Source organism: Sciurus vulgaris (assembly GCF_902686455.1).
Source record: "Sciurus vulgaris genome assembly, chromosome: 2".
Taxonomy (NCBI): Eukaryota; Metazoa; Chordata; class Mammalia; order Rodentia; family Sciuridae; genus Sciurus; species Sciurus vulgaris.
The window spans coordinates 187,344,194-187,368,737 of NC_136462.1; the positions used below are offsets into that span (position 1 = coordinate 187,344,194).

General features: G+C 47.2%; 1 protein-coding gene across 10 annotated transcripts in view; it reads right to left on the minus strand.

The window, feature by feature from the left end:
- PTPRT (protein tyrosine phosphatase receptor type T) overlaps window positions 1–24,544 on the minus strand; it is a 1,026,485-nt gene that overhangs the window by 29,069 nt on the left and 972,872 nt on the right. For 6 of the 10 annotated variants that reach the window (XM_079126897.1, XM_079126896.1, XM_079126895.1 and 3 more), the window contains 5 exons: window positions 18,204–18,280; window positions 9,772–9,808; window positions 8,402–8,499; window positions 5,318–5,434; window positions 2,696–2,850 (listed from right to left, as the gene is read on the minus strand). In XM_079126897.1, coding sequence (XP_078983023.1) covers window positions 2,696–2,850; window positions 5,318–5,434; window positions 8,402–8,499; window positions 9,772–9,808; window positions 18,204–18,280 — 484 coding nt within the window. Of the gene's footprint in view, window positions 1–2,695; window positions 2,851–5,317; window positions 5,435–6,158; window positions 6,219–8,401; window positions 8,500–9,771; window positions 9,809–18,203; window positions 18,281–24,544 lie in introns of all 10 variants that reach the window. The other 4 variants (XM_079126893.1, XM_079126892.1, XM_079126890.1 and 1 more) reach the window with 1 other exon arrangement.

Below are 24,544 nucleotides of genomic sequence, written 5' to 3' on the forward strand. Positions count from 1 at the left end.
TCATCTGATGGGTAAGATAATCCAAGTGTGTAGTTTAAAGCACTTAAAATGGAACCTCCCGCACGGCAGACGCCTAATAAACATGTCCTTCCTCCTTCTCTCCCTTCTTTTCTCCTGCATTTTTACTTTTCAGCAAATGGGCTGATGAATGGAAGCAAGAAGAGCAGGAGAGGTGTAACAGAAGAGATGTGAGTGAGAGAGTAGAAATCGAAGATCTCTGAGCTACCCCAAAGGCAGAAAGGGAATCCAAGTCCCTATATTTGGCTCCCCCTGTCCCTGCTTCCCCAAGATCATGAACAAGAAACATCTTTCAACTGGAGCAGCTGACTGCCCTGAGACCCTCGCCAGGTATTGAGTTTCCCAGCATATATTCAATTTCTGATCTGTGATGGCTTCTTCGGGAGAATCTCAAATCTCAGTGAGGCTCTGGGAACACAGCCAGCCCTGCCCTGATTAGAGCTGGGTCAAAAGACAATGGTGCTGAACCGGAGACACAGAACGTTTGCCTTCAGTGTGCCTCGTCTGGGAAGGGCAGGCCAGGCAGGCTGTCCAGGAGGCCCACTTTGGCTTCAGTCTTCTGTTTTGCTTCCCCCATGGAAACAGATGCCTTTGTCTACTAATGTGGAAATAAGAGGATATGCAAGAGGGAGCGAGAAAAGACAAGACAAAGAAGCAACATTGGCTAATAAGCCCAAGGCACACAGGCTAGCAGGATGGGACCCTGGGGCAGTCTTCATTCCTGACGAAACCTCACGGTTTGAACTGAGTGAAGTCTGGCTTATTCCTGCCTGAGAACACTTCCTACCACCACGATCCAGAATTCCCCCAAAGTGGCCTCAACAGCCTGGCCTCAGTGACTAAGGGGGAGTACAGAGTCACTCACTCCCTCTTCTTTAAAGTCTCAACTCAGTGTGGGTTTGAATCTTGGATCTACCCTCAGTGAACAGTTGTCTGGTATCCTTGAGTCTCAGTGTTTCCATACATACAACTTGCCTCCTGGTAGAGTCTTTTGTAAGGATGGTGCTGTGCTTATTTCAGCAACATTTTAGTGATTAAACACATGATATTTGGAAGAGACCCCTGGGATCAAATTCTGGCTCTATTACTTACTAGCTGTGTGACCTTGGGTAAATGACTTAATCTCTCTGGGTTTCATTACTCTCATTCATAAAATGAAGCTGTTAATAAATAGATCCACCTTATAGCATTAATAGCACAATATATGTAAATTGCATGAAACTATGTTTAAAAGGCATAATGCATGCAAATTGCTTAGCCCTGTGTCTGGCCGCATAGTAATTTCTCAATAAATAGTTGCTACTTATATTTGACAGATATTTATCCAGTATCTATGATGCTTTAGACGCTGGGATTAGGACTGGGGACATGAAGATGAGTAAGACCTGGTTCCTGCCTAAAGGATCAACAGCCTGGGGCAGGGGACAACATTAAGAGATAGAGAACAATGATTTTTAAAGTGCTTACTATGTGTCAGAAATTCTGTCAGGCACTCAGCACACATTAGCCAACCTATTTAGTTTCTTTAACAGTCCCAGGAGTGGGTACCACTCTACTCAGATGCATTAAAGTGCCTTGCTATGGAGATTCAGGCACAGGACCATCATGCACAACACTGGTCATAGCAGGGGGCCTGATAAATATTTGCTGTTGTCTCATTTTCCCCTTTATCCCTGTTCTGGTTGCTTTTGGGGATCTTTTGGGGGGCAACCCATTGCCTATGGGTTGCTATGAGGTGTACAGCAGAGAATATGTCCAAAATGCTCAGAGGGCCCAGAAGGGTTCTGCCAAGTACTCAGTCACCTCTTCTCTGAAATGGGGTTGTGTACTTCCTATTATAGAGGAAAAAAAAATGGATGCTATGTGGGAAAGCAGCTGGCTTGGAGATGGTTTACATGGGGATGGTTTATGAGGTCCTTTCTGGTCCCTAGACTGATGTGGACATTGCCAGGGCAGGGGTGAGATAACTTGAGTATGCAGGGTCTGTAAAGATGGGCAGGACCCAAGGTCACCCTGGGAAGGAGAGGCACTGGGAGGAGGGGCATGTGTGCTAACCACCTTCAGGTCTGGACATCCGCCCTCCTCTAAGTCTGTGTCCTTGACACAATGCTTCATCTCCACTTAGGAGGATTCAAAGACCTGCCACTCATCCTCAATGTGACTCTCTAGGTCAAAGCTGAATATACCTCTTTTCCATAATAAGGTGGAACCGATGCTGTCCATTTACTCTTGATTAAGGTCCCTAAGGGGCCAGAAACTACTTTTTAAAATAATACCAATGAAGAGAAGCCCACTTTACCAAGGCACCCTATTGCCACATCAAGGAGCTGCAGGCATGTTAAACATCAGCCCCTCAGTTTCCTCATCTGTAAAGTGGGATGATGATAGTGCCCCCTCCCAAGGTTGGATGAGAAGTAAATGGAATGATGTGGGTAGGTGCACTTGGTGGCTGTGGCACATACTGCCAGTGCCCAGCCCGTGTCCCTGGTGACTATAATGAACACGATGACTGTTACTGCAACTGCGGTTGCTTACTGTTAGACCCCAGGACCCGAGACTCATCAGAAGGGGCTGGGTGCAGGACAGAGCAGGGGAGGCTTTAAGGCCAGGAATCACGGCCACTGCTCACTGAGCTGCAGAGGTGTACTTGGTTGGAGGCAGGGAGGCTTGGACTCACCTGCAATGGACCACTATGGGCCCTGCTTCCGGGGGATTGAGGAACTTCACCTGGCGAACGAAGCCCAGAAGGCCTGTGGCATAGCAGGGGACCCCGTGGTCAGGCCAGCTGGTGAAGTGGAAGAGGCGGAGCTCCCGGATCTCGTGGTAGCCTTTCTGAGGAGAGAACAGGCTCTGTGCCTCCAGCTGCTGCCCTGTGTGCCTGGCTGGGCACAGCGGGGAGCTGCAGCTGCCACCTGAGGACCCAGCCTCCCACTGTCCAGGTTACCAGGTGTTGCCACACAGCCGATGCTGTGATCTTTACCTTTGGAGAATGTGGGACTAAAGTAGAACTGATTGCTTTTTGTAGGACTTCTCAGACCCTTTTAGTACGCTCCTACATCTTCTGAGTCTCCAAGAGAAGGACACAGCATCCAGTGCTTGTCCACGGACCCTCTTTGACTGAGGTTTCATGGGAGATACAACCAGTATAACAGATTAAAAGAAAGACCAAAGCCATAAAGACCAGGTTCCAAGTGTTGCCCTCTCAGTGGCTGAGATCTGGGGGCCTCCAGTTTTCCAGTCTTGTCTATAATTGTCTATGTGGCTTTCGAAATTTAGCCAACTTCTTTATTTTGTTTGTTTGTTTGTTTGTTTATTTATTTATTTGGTACCAGGGATTAAATTCAGGGGCATCTAACCACTGAGTCACATCCCCAGACCTTTATATATTTTATTTGAGACACGGTCTCACTGAGTTGTTTAAGGTATCCTACGTTGCTGAGGCTGGCTTTTTATTCATGATCCTCCTGTCTCAGCCTCCTGAGTCACTGGAGTATAGGCCTGTGCCACAGTGCCAGCTAGCTAACATTTTTATTAATTAGGTTCTTCTTTAGAATTATAAGATGAGAACAAATAAAAAGAGCTTCTGTGACTGATGGAGGCAGCGGGGCCCCAAAGGTGAATCGGTCTCACATAGACACATCCAGGTCAAATACCGGCTCTCAGAGGTCGCACCTCTGAGCCTTCGCTTATATGGTTTCCCCAATCTATGTTTTCTTACCTAGCAATATTCTGCAGTTATTTAGAGAACACTGAATAGAAAACATCAGTTCATCTGTCCATTAAAAAAACTGCAAACTCACTAAGGGTACTATGTGCCTAGACTTGGGCTAGGTCCTAGGAAGAAGGAGATAAAAGCTCCTGTGCCTGGGCCACTCTTGACCCCACCTGGGTGAGGACGAGTCCTGTGTGGATAACTCAGTTAGCCTGTATAAAGGCACTTAGCTAATGTGATGCAAGGAGAGGGGAAATTGAGAAGGCTGCCTGGAGGAGGGGGGCGCCACCTGAACCTTGAAAGATACTAGCAGTCATGGCTGACATTGATTAGGCACTGCCAAATGCTTCAATGCAAGAATTCATTTAATCCCTATGTCAATCCCCGTACTGTTATCTCCATGCTTTGGACAAGGAAACCGAGGCTGAGCCAGGGTTAGTGATGTGCCTAAGTCATAATAACCTCGAGTGGCAATCTGCACCCTGGCTGTCTGCACTCCTTGCCGCTACGATACAGATGCAGGAGCATTACCCAGCTGGAGACATGGAGGAGATGGAGGCAGAGGGTGTGGGAATGGGATTTGTGTGCGGAGACTCTCAGGAACCCAAGGCAACACTTGAGGAACATGGAAGGGGTGATAGTGACAGGAGGTCACACTTCTGTGGGAAAATGGGCCGTGCTGGAGTTACAGAGGGCCCTGAACCCCATGTTCAGCCTTTGACTTTACATCATGGCTCCAGGTGGCTGCTCGGGTGGGTCACAAAGGGGCAAATGCACCACTGGACTTGTATTTTAGGATGACCCCTGCCCCCACACAGCTACTGTGTGCTGGGCAGGGTGTTGGGCAGTGTGTTAGGCATTGTGTAGACGGCACTCTCCTGCCCACTCAAGTCCCCGTCCTTGGGTTGATGCACTGTCCACAGCTACTCTGAGTTTTGGCTAAAGACAGGCCATGGTCTCCCCCTTCTCCAGGGAACTTCCCTCAATTAAACAGGAGCCCGCTTCCTGGGGTGGGGAGGGATGGAGGTGCAGGGACTCCGACGGACAGGAAAGTCGTTGTGATTAACTGGCTTGGTCAGTTGGCCAGTTTGCCCAGGACAGAGGGCTTTCCCAGGACATGGACATTCGGTGCTAACACCAGGACTCTTCTGGGCAAGAAGAAGGACTGGTTACCCTCGTGGAAGTGCAAAAGGCCCTCTGCCTGCGGACAGGACCGGGTGTGCAGAGCGATTCATTCTCCAGGGCTCTCCTGGCACCAGGCTGCAGCAGGGCTCCCACGGAGACCGTGCCTTGCTGGTGCCTTCCACCAGCCGCCCATTCTGCCTTCCTCACCCCTTCTGCAAGCTCTCCCTCCCCCGTGAGCCTGGGCAGCCAAATCTCTGCTGCCTCGGGCTCTGCTTCTGGGAAACCCAAACGACGGTGGGTCAAGATGAGCGGCAGAATCCGGTGGGGAGGAAGAGAACAGAAACCAGGGTCGAGCGATGGACGAGCTGGGCACAGATCAGATCCTTGTTCCCCGTGTGTTCTGGATGAGCAGACCCGCCGGCTGGCCTGCTGGGTGCCTGCCTACAGCTGAGGGAAACTTACCTTCTGGACTGTGAAGGTCCGGATGACGTACTCTGCTAGGGGCTCTGTTTCAATCAGGGTGACTTTAATGTCTCCATAGACCTCTGTGTCATCTGGCCAGTATCGCACGCACTTCACCTGTGGCCAAGTGAGAGACGGAGAGGACAGAGATGAGGCTGTATGAGCAGCTCACACCCAGCAGCCACTGCATCTGGTTCTCCATTCAAATAAACCCAAGGGAAAATTTATGGCATTTCAGTCCACGGGGTGCTCAGCTGGCCGGGGACTGGCAAACAGCACAGGGCCAAGCTCCCTCCCAGAGGGCCATTAGAAATAAAAGTAGGACCTTCCTTTGCCATGTTCCTCATAATTTCCCAAAGCATGATCACACCAAGTGATCAAACAGAACGAGGTGAGATTGGTGGATATTATTATTTCCATTTTGCAGACAAAAATAAAACTCTGGTTTGGAGGTTTGGTGACTTATCCAAGGTCATGTGGCCAGTTTTCTAGTTTGGGCTGAGTTCAATTTCTGCTATGTCAGACTGGAGCAGCTGAGTGTCATCAGCTAAGCAAAGATGAGAATAAAAGGAGGGAAACAGCAAGGAGTTGGAAGCAGAAGTGGTCAGGAGAGGGTTGGTATTGAGAGGCGGTAACTGGGGTCTGGAAGGAGAAAGGCTCTTAGTTGGGAAAAGGATGGAAGGTACCAGGCTCTCAGGGAAGACTCTGTCCCTGCTCTCTGCCCTGACGGTGGGTACAGATGCTACACACAAGCCATTCCCACATCCAGTTCCATAAGTCACACTCTGCGGAGGGAAAAGAGACCATGGTTTTCCCCTTAAAAGAACAAAAGCGTTATTACCATTCCGGGGGACGCTGCGCGGCCTAGTGTGGCATTTCCCACAGTGTGTTCCGCTGGGTGCTAATAGGTGTTAGGTACAAAACAAGAAACAAAAAACAAACAAACAAAAAAAGGTTTTGCGGTCAAATGAGTTTGGGAAATGCTGATTACACAAAGTTAAACAGGCTGCTTCGCTACAGGACTACTCAGCTCCTCGAGTGCTAACGCTAATGTTTTAGGACTCTCTGAAAGGGGCAGAGGATGCAGCATTTCCCAAACGTATTTAACCATGGAACCCTCTTCTCACTAAGCATCCTGCAGGCTAGCATCCCATGGAACCCACTTAGGGAAACACTGGTACAGTGCAACGGGGTTTGGAGGCGAGTTCATTCACTGCTTGATTCTAAAACTCAGTAGCTGAGTAGCTCCCAGAAAGTTCTGAAACCTGAGTCAACTTCCTGTTGATAACGACAGATAACACTTACCTACTTTGTCTAACACTGACTACCAAGTGTTCCATGGATAATTTACATGTATTTTTTAATTACCTATCACCATAACTTTATGAAGTAGATATTATTGTTATCTCCATTTTACAGATGAGGATCTAAATCATAGAAAAGTGAAAAAAAAAAATGGTCCAAAGTCAACTGTTGGTAAGAGTTGGAGCCAGGATGCAAACCCGGGACATCTGAATAATGACCAGCAACAGTGCCGTGTACAATTGTTTTGAGACAAATTTGGGTGTTCTGGTACAGCCTGTGACCACCAGCAGGAGTTCCACTAAGGGTTTAGAGTTGTGGTCAGTCACTCGAGGGAAGCCCTTTCCCTCTGTGGGCCAGGCTGGAATTTGCCTCTGAATTCTTAATCCCTGGGCTGGCCACTTCATCTACAGTAGCTACACTCTGGGATGGAGTCTCTGGGGACCATGAGTGTTAGAATGAGAGTCAAGAGTCAGATTTTGTGCCTGGATTCTGGCTGGGTGACTTCAGAGTAGTTATTCCATCTCTTTAGGTCTGTGTCCTCATCTGTAAAATGGAGGAATGGGCTTTTTAAAGGTGAACTCAAGGATAGAGTGGCACCTGGCCCCAAATTCCTGTCATGCCACATGATGTCCATACCCAGACTGGATGATTGCAGCCCAGAGTCCCTTTCCATGGCTATAGCCAGGGTGCTTTCTGGATATTTGGTTCTTGCCAAGACAAAAACTTACCTGCCCACTCTTCTAGAGAGGCCCTTTGAATCCTGGAGTTTGTACACCTGTCTTTAAACTCAGCCGCCCTCCCATCTGCCATAGTTAACCCAGGTAGTCAGAAGTGCCCTGGAATAGCAGTCCCATTTCTAAACCCTAGTTAAGGATGACCAGGACAAAGTTTGACTAGATAAGAGAAGGAGACCAAGGTCTGAGTCCTGAAGACTGTCAAGGCTTAGCAGTCAGGGGAGGAAGATTAGGAGACCAAGCACAGATGCTGCTGAGAGGTGGAATAAGATGAGCAGAGAGAAGAAAGACGTGGCGACCGGATTTGTCAACATGGAGAATGTGGGTGATGCTGACGATGCCACCACGGGTGGAATGGAGAGAAGAGCCACGTTGGAGTGCGTAAGAGAATGGGGTCGAAGAAACTGAGCCATGGTGTGAGTCTCTATAGGATTTGGCAGAAAAGTGGGGACGGGAGAATTATTTTTGTTAGCCCATTTTGTCTTTTGAAGGGGAAAGGGGCTGAGCATGTCGGTATACAGAGCAGAATGATCTAGCAATGAGGAAGAGGCGTTTTCTAAGTCATGGGGACAGTAAGAAAATCCCTGAGCAGAATCTGAGATTCAAGTCTTGCCTGTGAAAGGGCAGAGAAACAGCTTCTGTCCTGTTGGGCAGAGCTGTGGGAAATGGCCAATGCATGACCATCTGGGGTCAAGAAAAGCAGCCGTTTCTTCCGGTTGAACCTGACAGCAGAGAGGAAGACCAAGAAGATGGTTGTAGATGATACAAGTAGGATGGCGGCCTTGTGATTGGACGATGAGGGAGTTCAAGTCTGATGACTTTAATTTCCTCCAAATACATGAGATGACATTATTAATGGAGAGTGGAGGTGGAGAAGGGGTCCGGGGACTTGGAGGAAAAGGACATTGCTCGAATGTGGAAGGAGTGATGCTGTCTCCCCCGAGGCCGCGGTGGGGATGTCATGTGGATGAGGAGGCCCTTGGCACAACGGAGGTGCGTCAACACACCCCTGGCATCTGCCCAGGTAACTGCAGGAGAGGCTTACCCTGCCCACCTCCACCAGGTTTGTGACCATGACGATGCTGGCGGAGTTCTCCTGCCAGATCATTCTCCAAAAGTCCTTTACTGTCTCCTGCATTGGACCTGCCGACAGAGAAGGTGATAGGGTCAGAGTCTGTGAGTGCAAGGTAACAGCCCAGAGTCCTTCCCTCTTGGCTGCCTTAGCGAGGTCAGGAGCGTCTCCTTCATACACCAAGCGGCTGAGACTGGGGCCAGAGCAGAGCATGGGTAAGAAAAGCCACATCCCAAACCTGCATGATCCACAGCACCCCCGCCCCTGCTGTCACCCTCCTGTGCAGCCCCACCAACCCTGCTGTCCCCTGAACTCCATTTTGAATTGTGTTCAAGGAATTTTCCAAAAACTGGTCTCTGGTAAGAGACAGAAAGGAAATTGGGGTGGAAGGGTGGAGAGGCCCAATTTTGAACTCAACAAATGCTGTAGGCATTCATTTGAAGCCCGAGGGGGAAAGAAGGTACAGAAAAGAAAAGAAAAGAAAAAAACAAAACAAAAAGACAAGAAATGGGAGAGAGGATCAGATAATCCAAAGCAATTTTCTCAGAAATTATTCTTCCAATGTCCAACCATTTTTAAAATTATGAGAATAATGCATGTGTTTGCTATAAAAGTTTGAATAACATTCTGTATTTATATGTAAATATATATATATGTAGTTACTGCGATAAGCATCATATCGATTATGAACATTTTTTATGTCCTTAAAAATTTTTACCAAGCATGATTTTTTCATAGTCGCAGAGTTTTCTAGTATATGGGGTTAACACATTTATAACCCATCTATCTACCTATTACAGGTCATTTTAAGATTTTTCACTTCTTTTCCTATTACAGATAATCCTGTAAAGAATGTTTTTATATGTCATTGTCCATATATAGAATTATCTGCAGGATTTCTTTCTAGAAGGATCTGAAAGGCATGACCACTCTTAACATGCTGGTAAGTTGCTTTCTAGGGCAACCTGCTGCATGTGTGCCAGTCACGGATGTGTACCCACTGAGGAGACAGGACACCCTCAGCTCCAGATCTGTTGGGTGACATCTGCTGGAGGCTGAGACTTCTGCTGTGCCCTGCCTGGGCCCCTCCCCCTGACCATTTCCCAGTGACAGCTGCTTCCTCATGCCCTTCCTGGCCGTACCTGTTGCCTCCTTCCTTCTCGGGGAACCCTGGAGCCTGGCCAACCCTGCCCCTGGCTTCTTTGCCAGTGGAAACTCATTCATCTCCTCCAGGGCGGGTCGGGTTTCTTAGTGGAAAAGAAGTATTGGTACCACAAGCTTGCATTGATTTCCCAGAGCCCCTGAGGTTTCTCTGAGGCACCAGGCAGAGGGAGGGCACTTACCTTGAGTTGCAATGTAGTGCCGGGGTCGATGGTACCCCTGGATAGCAGAAGAAAAGCACAGTCTCCAGTCAGAGTTTGCAAAAGGCACAATATTAATAAATATCTTCTTTCGGCTTGATTTCCTCATGGACAAAATGGGAAGAGCACTAGCCATTTTCCAGAGTGTGACAAAGGTGAAATGAGATAATGCATGTGAAACACTCAGTAAGTCACCAAATTGTCATAGCTATTTGTGAGGTGCCCATCCAGGCTTGCCTTGGAGCCAGTGGCATGGGGAACAAAAGCCATGTGTGCGTCACTTGTGCCCAGGCTCACAAAAAGAGGGGAGAAGGAGTTTCCAGGTATATGGGGAAATATCGGCCACCAAAAAGTCTTTCCTGAGCTGTGATTATATGCAGAATACTGTGCAAGGCCCTGTGGGACACTCAGAGGAGAAAACAGAAGAAACAATTCTATTGTTGACTCCTTGCATTAGTAACAATTAAGAAAAAGAAAACTGGGAAGAATGCCACATTGCTTCTCTCTGCCAACATATTTGGGATTGTAATTAAAGTTCTGCATGCAGAGAGGACCGTGTGGAGGTGTCAATACGGAGACCTGTAAGCGACTTGCTAATGCAAAGACCACTTTCTGACTTCCCTGTGCATTTCAGGGTGCTCCCATAAGCCCTGCTGGACTCTGGTGTGGGGTTACCCTGGCACCCCACAACTCCAGTTGTCAGGAGAAGAGACTGAACACAACTCTCTCTTGTGCTTGGGTGTGACACACGTGGAGAGGCCCCTCCCTTGTTACAGAGAGGTAGCAGATCATATTGAGTACACATTTTAGAGACTGACAGATCTGCATCTAGAATAGAACACTGAATGCCATTAGTATTCAGTGAATGAAGGATGGACACATTTCATTTTAAAACACAGATGCCAACTATGGAGCCTGTGGAGAGTTTGTTGATGGTCCTGAAATCACTTAACTTTAAGGTTAACCACGCCTGGAGAAAATAAACCCTAAAGTTTGAAGAACCCTTGTTTTTTTTTTTTTTTTTTCCCCCCAAATGTTGAAGAGTCCTGTCCTATCAAAGTGGATGAGCTGCCTCAAGGCCTCCTTCAAGAAATCAGCTGAAATTGCCATTTGTATGGTTTTTGGTGCTATAGATGTGGCATCTCTAAAGTTCTGGATCTACTTGCTGATGCAAAGACTAGTTTCTCTACATTAGTTTTTCCCTTGGCCAATAACTATTTAGTAGGTACCTTCAAATTGCTGGTCATTCTCTAGATCAGACTGTTGACACCAACCCAAGACCAATTTATAGTCAGAACAGCTGGATCAACCACATAGCCATCAACAGTCCCATCTGAACTCTGCTTGAGTGATCACATTTATATAGCAAGGACACCGAGTTGACAAACATTGCCTCCTAAGCTTAAAAGATTCCCACAGAGGCTAACACCGTGAGACTCAGCAAACACCCAATAAGCAAGCTCTGAAAAACCAATTAGAAGGACAGTATAGTGTGGTGGTTATATGTACCATGAGCCAACCCACCTCCCTGAGTTTGAATCCTGGCTCTGTCTGTCTAAGCTGTATACTTAGAACAAGTTATTTAGCCTCTTTGTGTCTCAGTTATTATTTTTTTTCCTGTAAAATGGGGATAAGAGTATTTAAATCATAGTACTATTCAGATTAGATGAGTTAACACATGATGTTACTTTATACCAGGCACTATTCTAAGATATAACATAAATGTCTTTGCTCTATTATTATATTATTGTTCACCTGGCAAATATTTGTTAAGAGACTACCATGACTAATAGTACCTACTGGACTTTTAGCGGGTACTGGGATGGTGGGTCCTCTCTCTGTTAGTGTAATAAATTCTCTGATACACAAGAGGTAAGGTCTATCTGTTCCTCCAAGTCAAGAAGGACAGGGTATACAGGCTGACCAGCAGAATTAGACTCGGAAGTTCTCTGGAGTAGGTTTGAGAAAAGAAAGTAGTTTCTAGAACTTGGAATGATGTGGTTTCTTGAGTCTACCCTCTTCTGCGATCCCTGGCCCCCTCACTCGTTCTCAGCCCTCACCCTACCCAGCCTGGGCCACAACATCAACCTCCTTCTGCCTCCCTGCCTCTAGCCTGGCCTCCAAAACCCATCTGTTTTCTGTCCCAGTGAACTTCTTATTTTACATTGGAGTGTGTTATTTTCCCATTTATAAGCCTGCAATGGCTTCCCATTCCTGGAGTGGTAATGCCCAAATGCCTTATCGTGGAGCTGATTGTAGACTCCATTGTCATCTCTAGCCTCACTTCCAGTGGTCCTTCTCCATCCACTCTCACAACCCATGTGCCCCATGTTCTATCCTCGTTTCCCTGCTTTTCAGACGTGACCAACCCTGTGATGCAGAGGTAACACCTCCCCGCTGAGAGACCCAGCAGGGTTTTGGATAAGCCCAATGAACACAGTGGCCCGTGCTGCAGTGGGTGCTTTTGTACTTTGCTCCACCTGGGCCATGGAACATGCCACCAAGAGCGGGGTGCAGTTCTCAGCAAAGGCTGGTTGATAGAATACATGCATGAATATGTTTCTGAGGTGAAGTTGGGGTATCCCCTTAATGCATGGGCCAGAAGACTAAAGACCTGCAGAAACCTGTGATTTGATAGATTCTAATGTGCTCGAAAGTCAATAGGATGAAATTCTGAGCCAGAAATGGATTTCCATTTCGATAGAAGATGGCTTGGGTTCACTATTGTGTGATTTATTTCTTTGCACGGTCGTACATCGTCCATCACCAGGTGTTAATGGAGCAGCTACTGTTCTCTACAAGACACTGAAAATGCAAAAGTGAGTTAGATGCTGTGGGTTCTGCTTTGGAGCAGCTTGCAGACATCAGCAAACTGGGATAAGAGCTACCAAGGGGAAGACGTGTGGGCCTTGTGGAGCACGATGGGAACTGACAGCCCTGGAGACCAGAGGAGAGTTCTCTGAGGAGGAGGTGGTTTAATTGGTTTCTTCATTACACCTAGTTTGGGCCTTTCAATATCCCTGTCATTCCCATTATGTCCCTTCAGCAATCTGCTCAGTCTTCCCACCACTGTCCCCATTGCTCACTGGCTTATTCCTTGTCTTCAGGAACAGCAGTTGTGTTTCTGTCCAGAGCCCTTAGCCTTGGCCATTTCCCATGGCTGCCATGTCTGTCCCCAGGCAAAGGACTGGTTCCTCTCAATCCTTTCAGACTTCTGCTCAGCTGTCAATCAGTGCTCCAAAAAGCCCTGCTCTGGCCACCCAGGCTGCAACTTCCCACTCTCCCTGGCTTACTTTCACTCATCACCAAACAGTATACACTTCCTTATTCCCTTACATGCGTGTTGTCTGCTTGTCTCCCCCAGGTGCATGGGAGCTCCAACATGGCAGGGTGGTATCTCACGGCTGTGTCCCCAGCCCAGAGAAGTCTGCCTGGGCCACCAGTCTTGATAAAAACATATTAAATGCACGCATGCTGTGTGCCTGTCCCCACATTGCATCTGAGGAAAGAGACCCTCCCTGGCCTCCAAAACCCACACAGTCCCCAAAGAGAAAACATTCAAACCACGAGACTCCTCAGCCAAGGAGATAAAAGGAAATGTACTGCTCAATTGGGGCTCCTCTGGGGATTCGCCAAGAGCTAGTACAGAAAACTTCCTAACCTTAAAAGAACTTTGAGTTCATTTAAGTCCCACCTACACAGTACGCAAATCGACTGCAAACCAGCTCTGGGCCTGCCTCCATCTGTCTGTGAGCAATGGGAAAGAGGTTTGCATCCAAAACACATTCATCTCACTCACTCTGCACTCACGCATCTGTTACTTACTGGGGACCCAGATATGATATTTATTTCCAGGCTGGTAATTTATAACAGATCCAAGTGGCCAATACATTTATGGGTGCAAACAAATCCACCAGCAGGATGGTTCAGACAGTAGCAGACCAGAGGCCCAGACAGGGCTGGTCCCGTTCTGCTCATTATACAAATGGAGTCTTTTCAATGGATTGTCAAGGTCCAGTTGGGGAGGAATGATTCTAGCCTGAACATTTAGCTCTCTGGGGAGCCAGGAAGGATTCTGGTTGGGGTGGAGCCCAGGGAAAAGGAGTAAAGACTAGGTAGCTATGTGTGAGTCTTGCCAGGAATCCCAGGGAGACCCCAAGAGTTTAACTTTGCTGGAGTATACAGCAGGTTCCTAACTGAGGCGATTCTTCCACTGTCAAGCCCATGGTGGTGACACTGAGCAAGGAAGCAGTTGTGGCTGGTGTCTTCTCTGGTCTCTTTCTCCTTCCTTCTATGCTCTGCTCTGTGCTGTGGAGTTGACTGCATGGACCACACGTGGGCCCCATGCCCTCCTGCTTCTAGGTGACTTTGGCCAACAAGGAGCAGAAGCAGAAGTTCAGTGGCCAGCAGGAGGAGGTCAGAGCATAGGTCCTTCCAGGTCCCTCCTTGCCAGGTCACCATGAGTTGGCCTTGCCTCTCCACTGAGGGCTACAGCTCCTGTCAGTCAGCCCTGTCCTGAACAGAGACTCTCTGCCCTTGTTTAGGCCTCGAACTAACCACTAAGAGCTCTCCGCCATTGCCCGCCACAAGATCCTACACTGCATCTGCTGGTTTCCCTCAATCCTATCCACATCCTTATTAAACTTTCAAGGAGAGTTACCCCCTTTGAGAGAGCCTGGTTCCTTTGGGGCCCTGACAGACACTTTGCATCAGTTCTCATGTATTCATGGGTCAGTATTGTTATTCCATTTTACAAATATCGGAATGAGTAAGTAATTTACCCATGATCACAAAGTTAGTAATCAGAAAGACTTGGATTCAACAGGCCCAACAAGGACTTAATTATTGACATTAGACTTGGTAGCCCTTGATGCTAACCACCGAGATTCAGCCCAGGGTTCAACACTGCATGTTAGGACATCATGTGGCAGAAGCTATTTGACCTGTACTTCTTACACATGCACGTGCACACACCCCACACACGCAGAGGCTGTGGTGTGTTCTAGCTGGATGGAGAATTAATATACTTCTTACACGCACACATGCACACACACCCACACACCCACACACATACAGAGACTGTGGTGTGTTCTAGTTGGATGGAGAATTAGTATACTTTTTACACACACACACATACACACACCCACACACCCACACACATCCAGAGTCTGTGGTGTGTTCTAGTTGGATGGAGAATTAGTATACTTTTTACACACACACATACACACACCCACACACCCACATACCCACACACATCCAGAGTCTGTGGTGTGTTCTAGTTGGATGGAGAATTAGTATACTTTTTACACACACACATACACACACCCACACACCCACATACCCACACACATCCAGAGTCTGTGGTGTGTTGTAGCTCGATGGAGAATTAAATTCTAGCTCTGTGACCATGGGCAATACTCTTAACTTCAATCCCTGGTTTCCTATCTTAAAAGGCCCACAGAATGCTCTGTAATGACAGAATGTGATAGAAGTGGGTGGCCTTATTAGTGTTGGTGGTGTAGAGATTCACTTGCATTAAACAATTTCATTTGCTGCCAGTACAACACCAGTGTTCCTCGGTTCTCACTGCAGTCAGAAGCTCATGCAGCTGTGGATTGAGTATGTATCCAGGAGACTGACTTTTTCTGGAATTTTCCATTCAGATGACATATGCCAGATAGATACAGCAACTAGAGGCATGCAGGACCCAGCATGGGCTGTGGCCCTGAGAACCCTCACATCTGCTCAGCCATAGATGAGGTCAAGGAGGAAAAGAAGGAACCAATGCAACATGTGCTGGCTGAGTCCCCACTAAATGCTGACTGCTGGGAGATGTTAGCGGGTAGACAGAGGGGCAGAAGGAAGGGCAATGGCTGGGAAGTCATTCGGGTTTGATTCCTGTCCTGGTTCTGCCCCTAGCCAGTGCATGGCCTTGCACAGACTTTGCAATCTCCCTACACCTCGGCCTCCCATCTGGAATTTGGAGGTGATGAGACTCCCCTTGAAGTTAGAAGTCTTGGTAAGCTGACTCATTTAAACCGCCCAGCAGAGGGCCCGGGGGTGATTCATTAAGAGACCACTGCCTTCACTGCCTACTGATGCGACCAAGGCAGCAGGGGCTGATGGGGAGCCACTCCTGATTATACCCCTGCCCGCTCCATCCCAGCTGACAGCATGATGCTGGATATGTTGCCTCAGCATCCTCATTTGGAAAGGGTAATAGTGACCACCTGCAAAGTTAAGGTGCGGCTTAAGGTGGTGTCAGTATGTGAGAGGGGATCAGTGATTCTTAGTTTACTAAAAGTCCTTCCTGCCTGGCCGGTTCTCTTGTCGTCCTCTAAGGCACCCCACCTTCACCTTGAGGCTTTGGTGCTATATTCCCTGCTCTGGGAAGGTTTCTTTTTCTTATCTCACCCCCTGACCAGACTGAGTCCCTTTGAGGTCAACACCTGGTCCAGAAGGTTGTGTTTCTAGTACACAGTGGAGGGTCTGCTGAGTGTCTGTGAAATGAATAACAGATGCAGGAGAGAAAGGCTGGTGCATGATGGGTGAAGGCTCAGAGTGCTTCGTTTACTGGAGACAAGATACTCAGAACTGGCCACCTCCTTGTGAACTTTCCAAAAAGGCCATGGTGGTAGATACTGTCCATCTTCATCTCCACCGAAGCTCCAGCCCCAACTCCTTTCCACATGGTGCCCCTTGTTAGTGAGGATCCAGTCTGGGAACTAGAAAGGCAGCACTCCAGGTGTTTCAGACAGAGGGAATTCAGTGTGGGGAGTTGGTTAACCAGGCGATGCAGAAGCCAAGGTGCCCAACCGGAGGCTGTGATGCCTGGGAGCGAGTGGGGCAGTGGGGGACAGAGAAGTTTCCAGAGCCTCGAACCTGGGGCTGTCTCCCAGAAGGGGGAACCATGGTGGTCCTGACTGAGGAAAGCTGACGCTGTGGAGGAGATGCAGCCATGACTGGATCTGCCACACAGAGGGAGAGAGGCAGAGAATATGCCGGTTTCTCTTCCCATCATTCTCTGATCTCCTATCAGTGCCTCTCATTGAAGGAATCAGCTCCCCTTCTTTGTACTGCACACACACACACACACACACACACACACACACACACACACACCTGCAATGCAAAGCAGAGCAGAAAAGGACAAGGACTGGATCTGAGGAACAACAGATGGCCGACACAAGACTCCATAAGCATTTGTTGAATTAATGAATCAAGGCTCAGCCAAGATTATGAGGGAATTTGCAAAGTCTGCCACTGTACTTTATAGTTTGTCTACAGATACATTTGGAAGCCTGAGGGGCCAATGTGCATTTCTGAGTCATTCTTCAAGCCCCTAGGCTCTGCACTGAGGTCCTGAGAAGTCATGCTGGGATGTCATCTGGCCACTGTGACATCCCAGCATGACTGGCCACAATGGCCACAGTTTCCTTTTGCAAACTTTCTTACTTCCGTGGACACCCTTCTTGGCTTCTTTTTGAGTTGAGTCCCTCCTTAGTAGTCTCTGGAATACTGAAGCAGTCTATTTCCTAATCGGTTTTCTTAATTCCGGAATCATCTGATCTATCTTATGACTGGTAGCAGATAAATCATGCCAAAGCTCAAATCTGGATCAGCCATCTCCCTGAGCAAAATCTCTCAGTAGGTTCCTCTTTGCTGCAGGATAAGGCCTGACTTTAGTCTGGCCACCTGAGCCATCCATGAACCAGTCCGACCTTACTCTGTACTGTCCCCACTGCAGGCTCTGCTCCCCTGGAATGGAGGGGCAGCACGTTTCTTTCACAGCTGCTCCATCTCGGCTTCTGCTCTTCCCTAACCAGAGGCATTCTTCCCCCTCTTAGATTTTAAATTCTACTTGTGCTCGAAGCTTTGGTCCACATCACATTTTGCATTCCTGATGGGAAAAAAAGTGATATTTTTTTCCCCACCTGTGAATCCCTGCAGCATTTTATCTGGATGCGGGACACTTGACACCTTCTGGGCTGCCCTGGCATGATGGATGTGTGTGGCTTATCTCCCTCCTGAGGTTTGAGAGGGTGGAGACCATGGCATTTTTAGTTTTATGATTCCTGTAGCATCTAGCATACGGCTGTCTCCTTACATTTTTTGTTGTGTTCATGGCTGCATCTTTACCTTCAGATGAATGAATGGATGGATGGATGAACAGACCCAGATACAAAAAATATGCAGACTGAAGGAATAAGGCTGGCTGTCCTGGCGGCCTGAAAGAGGATGAAGCTTGAGGTGGATAATCCACTTAGGTCATGCCTATCAGGGAGAAGCGGACTGCTGGGCACATGTTCTGGGAAGGCCACCTTCCCAGTGGAAAAGGTCAAGGACAGCCACAGATCTTGAGCCTGTACCGCCAACCCCAGGTCCCAGCTGCCCAGCCCCATCAAGACACTCACGTCAATGTAATTGGCATTGATATAGTCAGAGTGCGGGTCTCCATCCAGCACCAGCAACCTCACCCGGGAATGGTCATCTGCAGAAAGAACAGAGAGCAAGGGGCGGTAAAGAAGGGGCCTTAAGGAGAGAAGCCCGTGATTCTCTCCTTTAGAGCTGCCACCAAACAGTTACTGCGCACCAGCTATGGTGACACTCTCTCATTTAGCTTCAGCACTGCCCTCGGTTATTCTTCCATTTACAGATGAGGAGGTTGAGGCTCAGGGAGGTTGCTGGCTCTAAAAAGAACCTAGCAGCACTTCCTTCCTGTGCCTTCCATCTTCGCTTTAGCTTCTGGTTTTGTTATCATGTAACTCTATGTTACCTGCTTCTTTAGTCTTACTATCAGCATTAACGTGGGGATGGAAAAATCCGTGTCCAGGACTTACACAAGAGAGACCATACAGATGTGTTCAGGACATGAGAGTTGCATGTGAATTAACGTGCTACATTTCCACGCTTGCTTAAAAGTGTCAAGCTCACCTCTTCTCTACATGTGCACAGATTGCTTTTCTTTTGCCTCTTGGAGTACTCTTGCAAATAGATTGTTGGCCTCATATTGGTATCGATACTCTCATTAAAGTGAGGCTGACTAAATCATTACAAAAGAGGTCACCAGTAACTAAAAATTGTGTTACTGAGGATATTTTCTCAAACACAGTCTAGGCATACACAAGATCTCCATGCTTACTTCAAATAACATCCAAAAAAATTAAATTTAAATCTAAATTAATTAAAAAGTAGTACATTAGAAGAATCACAATAATCTGTTACAATTAATGAAGGTGAGCTCTGACATTTTGAAAGGCACAGGCAAATGGAACAGCCTGGTTGGGTCCGGGAAGGAGGAACTTAGTTTGCTACCCAGGTCCCTGGACACATATCAAGGTACATTCACTGGCCGTTGGCCAGTCCTTCTTACTCCAGGGCAGGAGGGGTTCAGTGCCAGTGGGTGAGAGAGCCCTGAGCGTCCTCTAGGGTTCCCAGGGGCGAGGGAAGTCAAGCCAGCATATCCTATTCGACCACGCAGCGCTCTGCAGTGTATAAGTACGTCTACTGCAATGAACCGTAAGCCCCTTGAGGACACAGCCCTCTTGTTCCTTTCTCCATGCCCTGCACCTGAAAGTGACTTGCATGTGGCAGACCCTCCACAAGCACCTGGGGAATGTGTAGATGGACGACCTCATTTTATCCTCACAATGTCCCCGTGGAAGCAGCAGGATGGGTCCTGTTAGCCCTCCTTACAAATGAGGAAACAGGCTCCTGTAGACTGACTGGCTGTGTGGTCAGTGGGACATGGAAGAGTGGGGTCCTCTTGACTCTGGGTGTAGCTTCTGCTTCCAAGGCCAAGCAGGGTGTGAGACACCATCTCACACCCGAGAGAATGAACTACAGAGAAGTGGTTGCCTGGGTGATAGAAGAGGGTTTGAGAAGCCAGATGGAAGAGAGAGAGAGAGAGAGAGAGAGAGAGAGAGAGAGAGAGAGAGAGAGAGAGAGAGAGAGAGAGAGAGAGAGCGCGCGAGCGCACTTGGAGATAAGCAACAAGGAGACACTGTGTCCTCCAGGCCTGGAGACGGGATGGGACTCCCAGAAATCAGGAGCTGCGACTGGCTACTGGGACTGGGCCACCACATGCCTCCCTGGTGGGAGCTGGAGACAGGGCGGAGCTTCCCTTCTTGCTAAGGAAGAGGACTGTGACGGGAGAGTGGGGAGTTCCTGCTTCTCTTCCTCCTCTCCAATGTCCTGCTCAGTGCATGTCAGTGGCTGAACCCAGCTGACAAGAGAGCCTGGGGAATGGAGCCTGCAGAGATCAGGTCCCTGCAATGCAGAGTCGAGTGGGAGAAGGTGAGAAATGGGTCCAATTATGGACACAGTGGCCCGGGACCCGTATAGGATACTATCCCATAACCATCAATCTATCAATTCAGAATTAGTCATTGAGGATCTGCCATGTGGCACTATGCTAGATAGTCATACCCAATGCCACTTTCCTTACTGGCCATGCAAAGGGTTTCAGTGAAGGTAACTAGAAGTAGGTGAGAAACCTAAGCAGACCCTTGGTTGGGTGGGGAGTGGGTGTGAGATGGGGGAGGAACTTAAACTTCAAGGAGTTGATGGTGGGTACCGGAGACTATAAGCATTACCTCATTAATTTATTCCTCCCAACATGTCTATAACGTATTAAAATACCAGATGATGCAGTATTATGATTCTTCCTTTTGCAGAGATATAGAAACTGGAGCTCAGAGAGGTTAAGCTGGCCTCCCAAGTACCACAGGCTCCCTCTCAGGCCTCTTTGACCCTGAATTCTCATTCCACCTGCCAGGTGCAACCCTGGCACCTTGGACATCTTGTAGTTATTGCTGGAGTCTGTGCAGTTGGTCACCAGCTCCTTCAGTATTCTAGCTCTAAGAGAGGGACTCTCAGGGGAACAGCCCATCCAGCAGGCTGGGATTCAAACAAGGCTTGGAACCTGACTCTGAACCTCAGATGTCAAGTCTTGTTACAGAAACTATACACCTTTAAAAAATGAAAATGCATATTTTTATGCTTTGACTCAATGGTCTCACTAGCAACTTACTGATTCAAAATCTCTTTTATTTATTAAATTACACCTACCCCATGGGGTCCATAGCACTGGAAATAGAGATTCTGATTTTAAAAATTGAAAGCAATTTTAGAATATATATAAAAGTTAAAAAAAAGCAAGAAAGCAAAAATCATTAAAAAGAAAGCAGAAAGAATTTTTATTTTGTCTAGCTAAATAACCTTAAAAATGAAAGGTGCTCCAAAACCCAGTTGGAGATACTTGCCAATATCTCCTCTTATGCATTTATCAAGAACATATTTATGGAGCACCTACTACGTACCACGCTAGTTGAAGGGACTAAGAAAGTGTTACCAAACATGAGTTTCGTGCTTAAGGAGTTTGTCAATTTAGTAGGGGAGGCCTATACAAAGAAGTAGAACTTCAAGGTCCAGAAAGTGGGGAATACAGGGTTTTGTATAGTAATATGTAAATGAGGAATTAATAGTGAGTAAGGGTTGGCCACTGGACAATGGGGGACAGTGTTTCCATTAGAGGGAACAGCAAGACCAAAGGCAGAGATCCTGAAAGAGCAACAGCCTGATGGAGCTGCAGAGGCCCTGTTCTGGGTCCATGGAGTACGGGGTGGGGGGAGGGGGTTGGGGCAGGGTGAGCAGAGCAGGCAGCTGAGATCTTTCCACACCACTTTAATGCACTAATACCAAAATAACCAGGCTGAGCTCTGTAGAAAATCCAAGTACGGTGTCTCTTTTCTGGGACTGTGGGAAGGTATTTTAGTATGAAATAACCAAAATTCATTCCCACATGAGCTGGCCTCTCATGATAAGCAGGAACTACTCTTACTGTGTGATGTGGGGTAAGGAGCTGTGGGTCGGATCTGGATTCAGATCCTTGCTCCACCACATGGCAGGTCATTTGATTTCCTTATCTTTGGCTTCCTTAATAAAATGGAGTCAACACTATGTGACTCTCAGAATGCTGGGAGGATTCAATAAGAACACAAAGGCATGAAAAGTGCCAGGACCTTAGGAGAAAGAAAAGACAGGAACAGGGTGGGAGAAAATATTTGCCAAACCCACATCTGATAAAGGATAAGGATACGTATCCACCATATACAAAGAACGCTTACAATTCAACAAGAAGAAAACAGCCCTAGTAAAAAGATCTGGACAGACATCTCATCCAGGAAGATACACAAGTGACATGCATATGAAAAGATGGCCAACATTCTGCGTCATTAGGGAATTGCAAATTAACATAATAGTGAGGTATTTCTCTAGAGCATTAAAAAAGGTCAAAATCCCCAAACAGGTGAGGATGTGGAGCAGTGTGGACTCTCCCTCCTTGCTACTGAGAATGCAAAATGGCACAGCTACTTTGGAAGCCAGTTGGGCAGTTTCTCACAACACTAAACTTACTTTCACCATACGATGCAGTAATTATGCTCTTTGATATTTACTCAAATAGACTGAAAACTTAAGTGCACATCAAAACGTGCATATGAGTTTTACTTATAACTGCAAACACTTGGAAGCATCCCATATGTCTTTCCATAGGTAAATGGATAACTAGATTACAATATTAAGTGGAATATTATTCAATGATGAAAACAAATGAGCTCTCATGCCATGAAAGACAGGGAGGAAACTTAGTGAAAGAAGTCAATCTGGAAAGGCTGGGTATTGTGTGATTCCAACCATGTGACATTCTGAAAAAGGCCAAACTTTGGAGATAGTGAAAAAAAGAATCAGAGGTTGTCAGAGACTTGGGAAAGGAGGTTGGTTGAATAGATTACGTAAAGGAGATTTTCAGAACAGTGAAGCTATTTTACATATTACTGGAGTTATGTACTTGTCAAATCCTATAGAATTGTACAACATAAAGAGTGAACCCTAACATAGGCTGTGGACTTTAGCTAATGATAATGGAGCAATATTGAGTCATCAAGTGTGACCAATGTAAGTACCAATGCGGGATGTTAATAAAAGGGAAACAGGACATAGGTGGCTGGGACAGTATATGTGGGAAGTCTGCGCCTGATGCCTCATTTTTCTGTAAACCTAAATCCATTGCAAAAGAAAGTGCTAGGAGAAAATACCTGATATACAGCAGGTGCTTAATAAATGGTGGTTCAGAGATGGATGTGAGGTCGGCAGTGAACTGGTGGCAGAGACACTGAGAAACCGGGTGCTCTCCACCTGCCCTTCTGTACCAAGTACAGATCCACCCACCTGCAGAGGCAAAGATCTGTCGAGTGCGTTCATCAAAGAGCAGATTCAACTACAGGGCCACCAGAAAGGCATGGCAAGGAGTGGCGGTGTCCTCATGGTTTATTTATTTCTTCTGGGAAATGCTAATATTATTCCGTGTCCCTTTCTTCTCCCAACTTTATGTAATTAGAAAGATAAAAAATTGTGTTTACCCACACGCACATGGAGAAAGATGGGGCGGCAGGCGACACGGAGGAGTTTATACAAGGTAATTTACAAGCAGCCCGGAACGTTCATTATGCTCTATCTACATTTTGCAAGCCTGAAAAACAACTAATTTGGCACTCCTCATTTGATATTCCAGACAAGGAAGGGAGAGTCACATGGAGGAGAAGCAAACTCCTCAATGGAGTGGCAAGAAGAAGGTCCGGAAGCCGGGTCCTCAGGTTCTCAGAAGAGGTGGGAGCTGGGCAAGGGCTGGCCCGTGGGAGGAGGGAGCCAGGGGCAGCAGGCAGAGGGGAGATGTGACTTCCGGGACTTGAAAATCCCCAAACATTCCCTGAACACAGCTGTAGGGAAAGGTCATCCCTCTGTCTGCCATCCATCTGTTCCTCCTTGCCTTAGGACAAGGGCCAGTGGATGTTGGTAAATATTTTACAAACAATTCTCTGGGGGGAAAAAAGGCCTCTGATCTGTATCATCTGCTGATTTCTGTGGTACAAATACTCCCACCATCACCAATTTCAAGCTACCAGCACACATCAACCAGTTCAAAAAATCCTGAAAATTGCATCATCTTTTCTTGTAAGTTGGTATGTATGGGCTACAGTACCCCACAGCTCACCATAGCTCACCAAACCTTGATGATCTCACAGTGCCAGACCACCTCTGCCCCACACAGAATCCTGACAAACTCAGCCTTCTTTAACTTGCTCAAATGCATGATGTCCACTCTGGCCACAGGGTCTTTGCATGTGCCAAGAAATAATCCCATGCCAGGTTGATAGTATACTTGGATCTTGCATTCCAATTATTCCTGGCCTCATACTGACCCCTCACCATAGCTGTGGACTTAGTCTGTCTTGTGTCAAGATTGCCAATCAATTCTTGTCATCAGTAGGAGGAAGCCAAGGGAGTGAGTGAGCTGTGAAAGCAGACCTTAGATCTGCCATATCCTAACCTAACCAATTACCACTGTGTCTGAGCAGGGACTGACCCAACTGTAAGAGAAAAATCAATTCTATCTTTGTAGATTTGCTGCAAACATCAGGTCAGATATGAAAGCCCTGATATATTTGTAAGCATCAACACAAATATGTGCATTTGTTTTCACTATTCTAGACCAGTGATGCTCCAAATTTGGGGCTGGGCCAACAGCATTAGCAGCACCTGGGAACTTGTTAGAAATGCATATTCTTGGACCCTCCTGCAGACTTCCTGAGTCAGAAACTGGCATGGGCCCTTGGCGTTGTGTGTTTTAACAAACTCTCAGATGATTAGGATGCATTTGGGTTTGAGTATGCAGACCAATCAATGTTCAGTTATT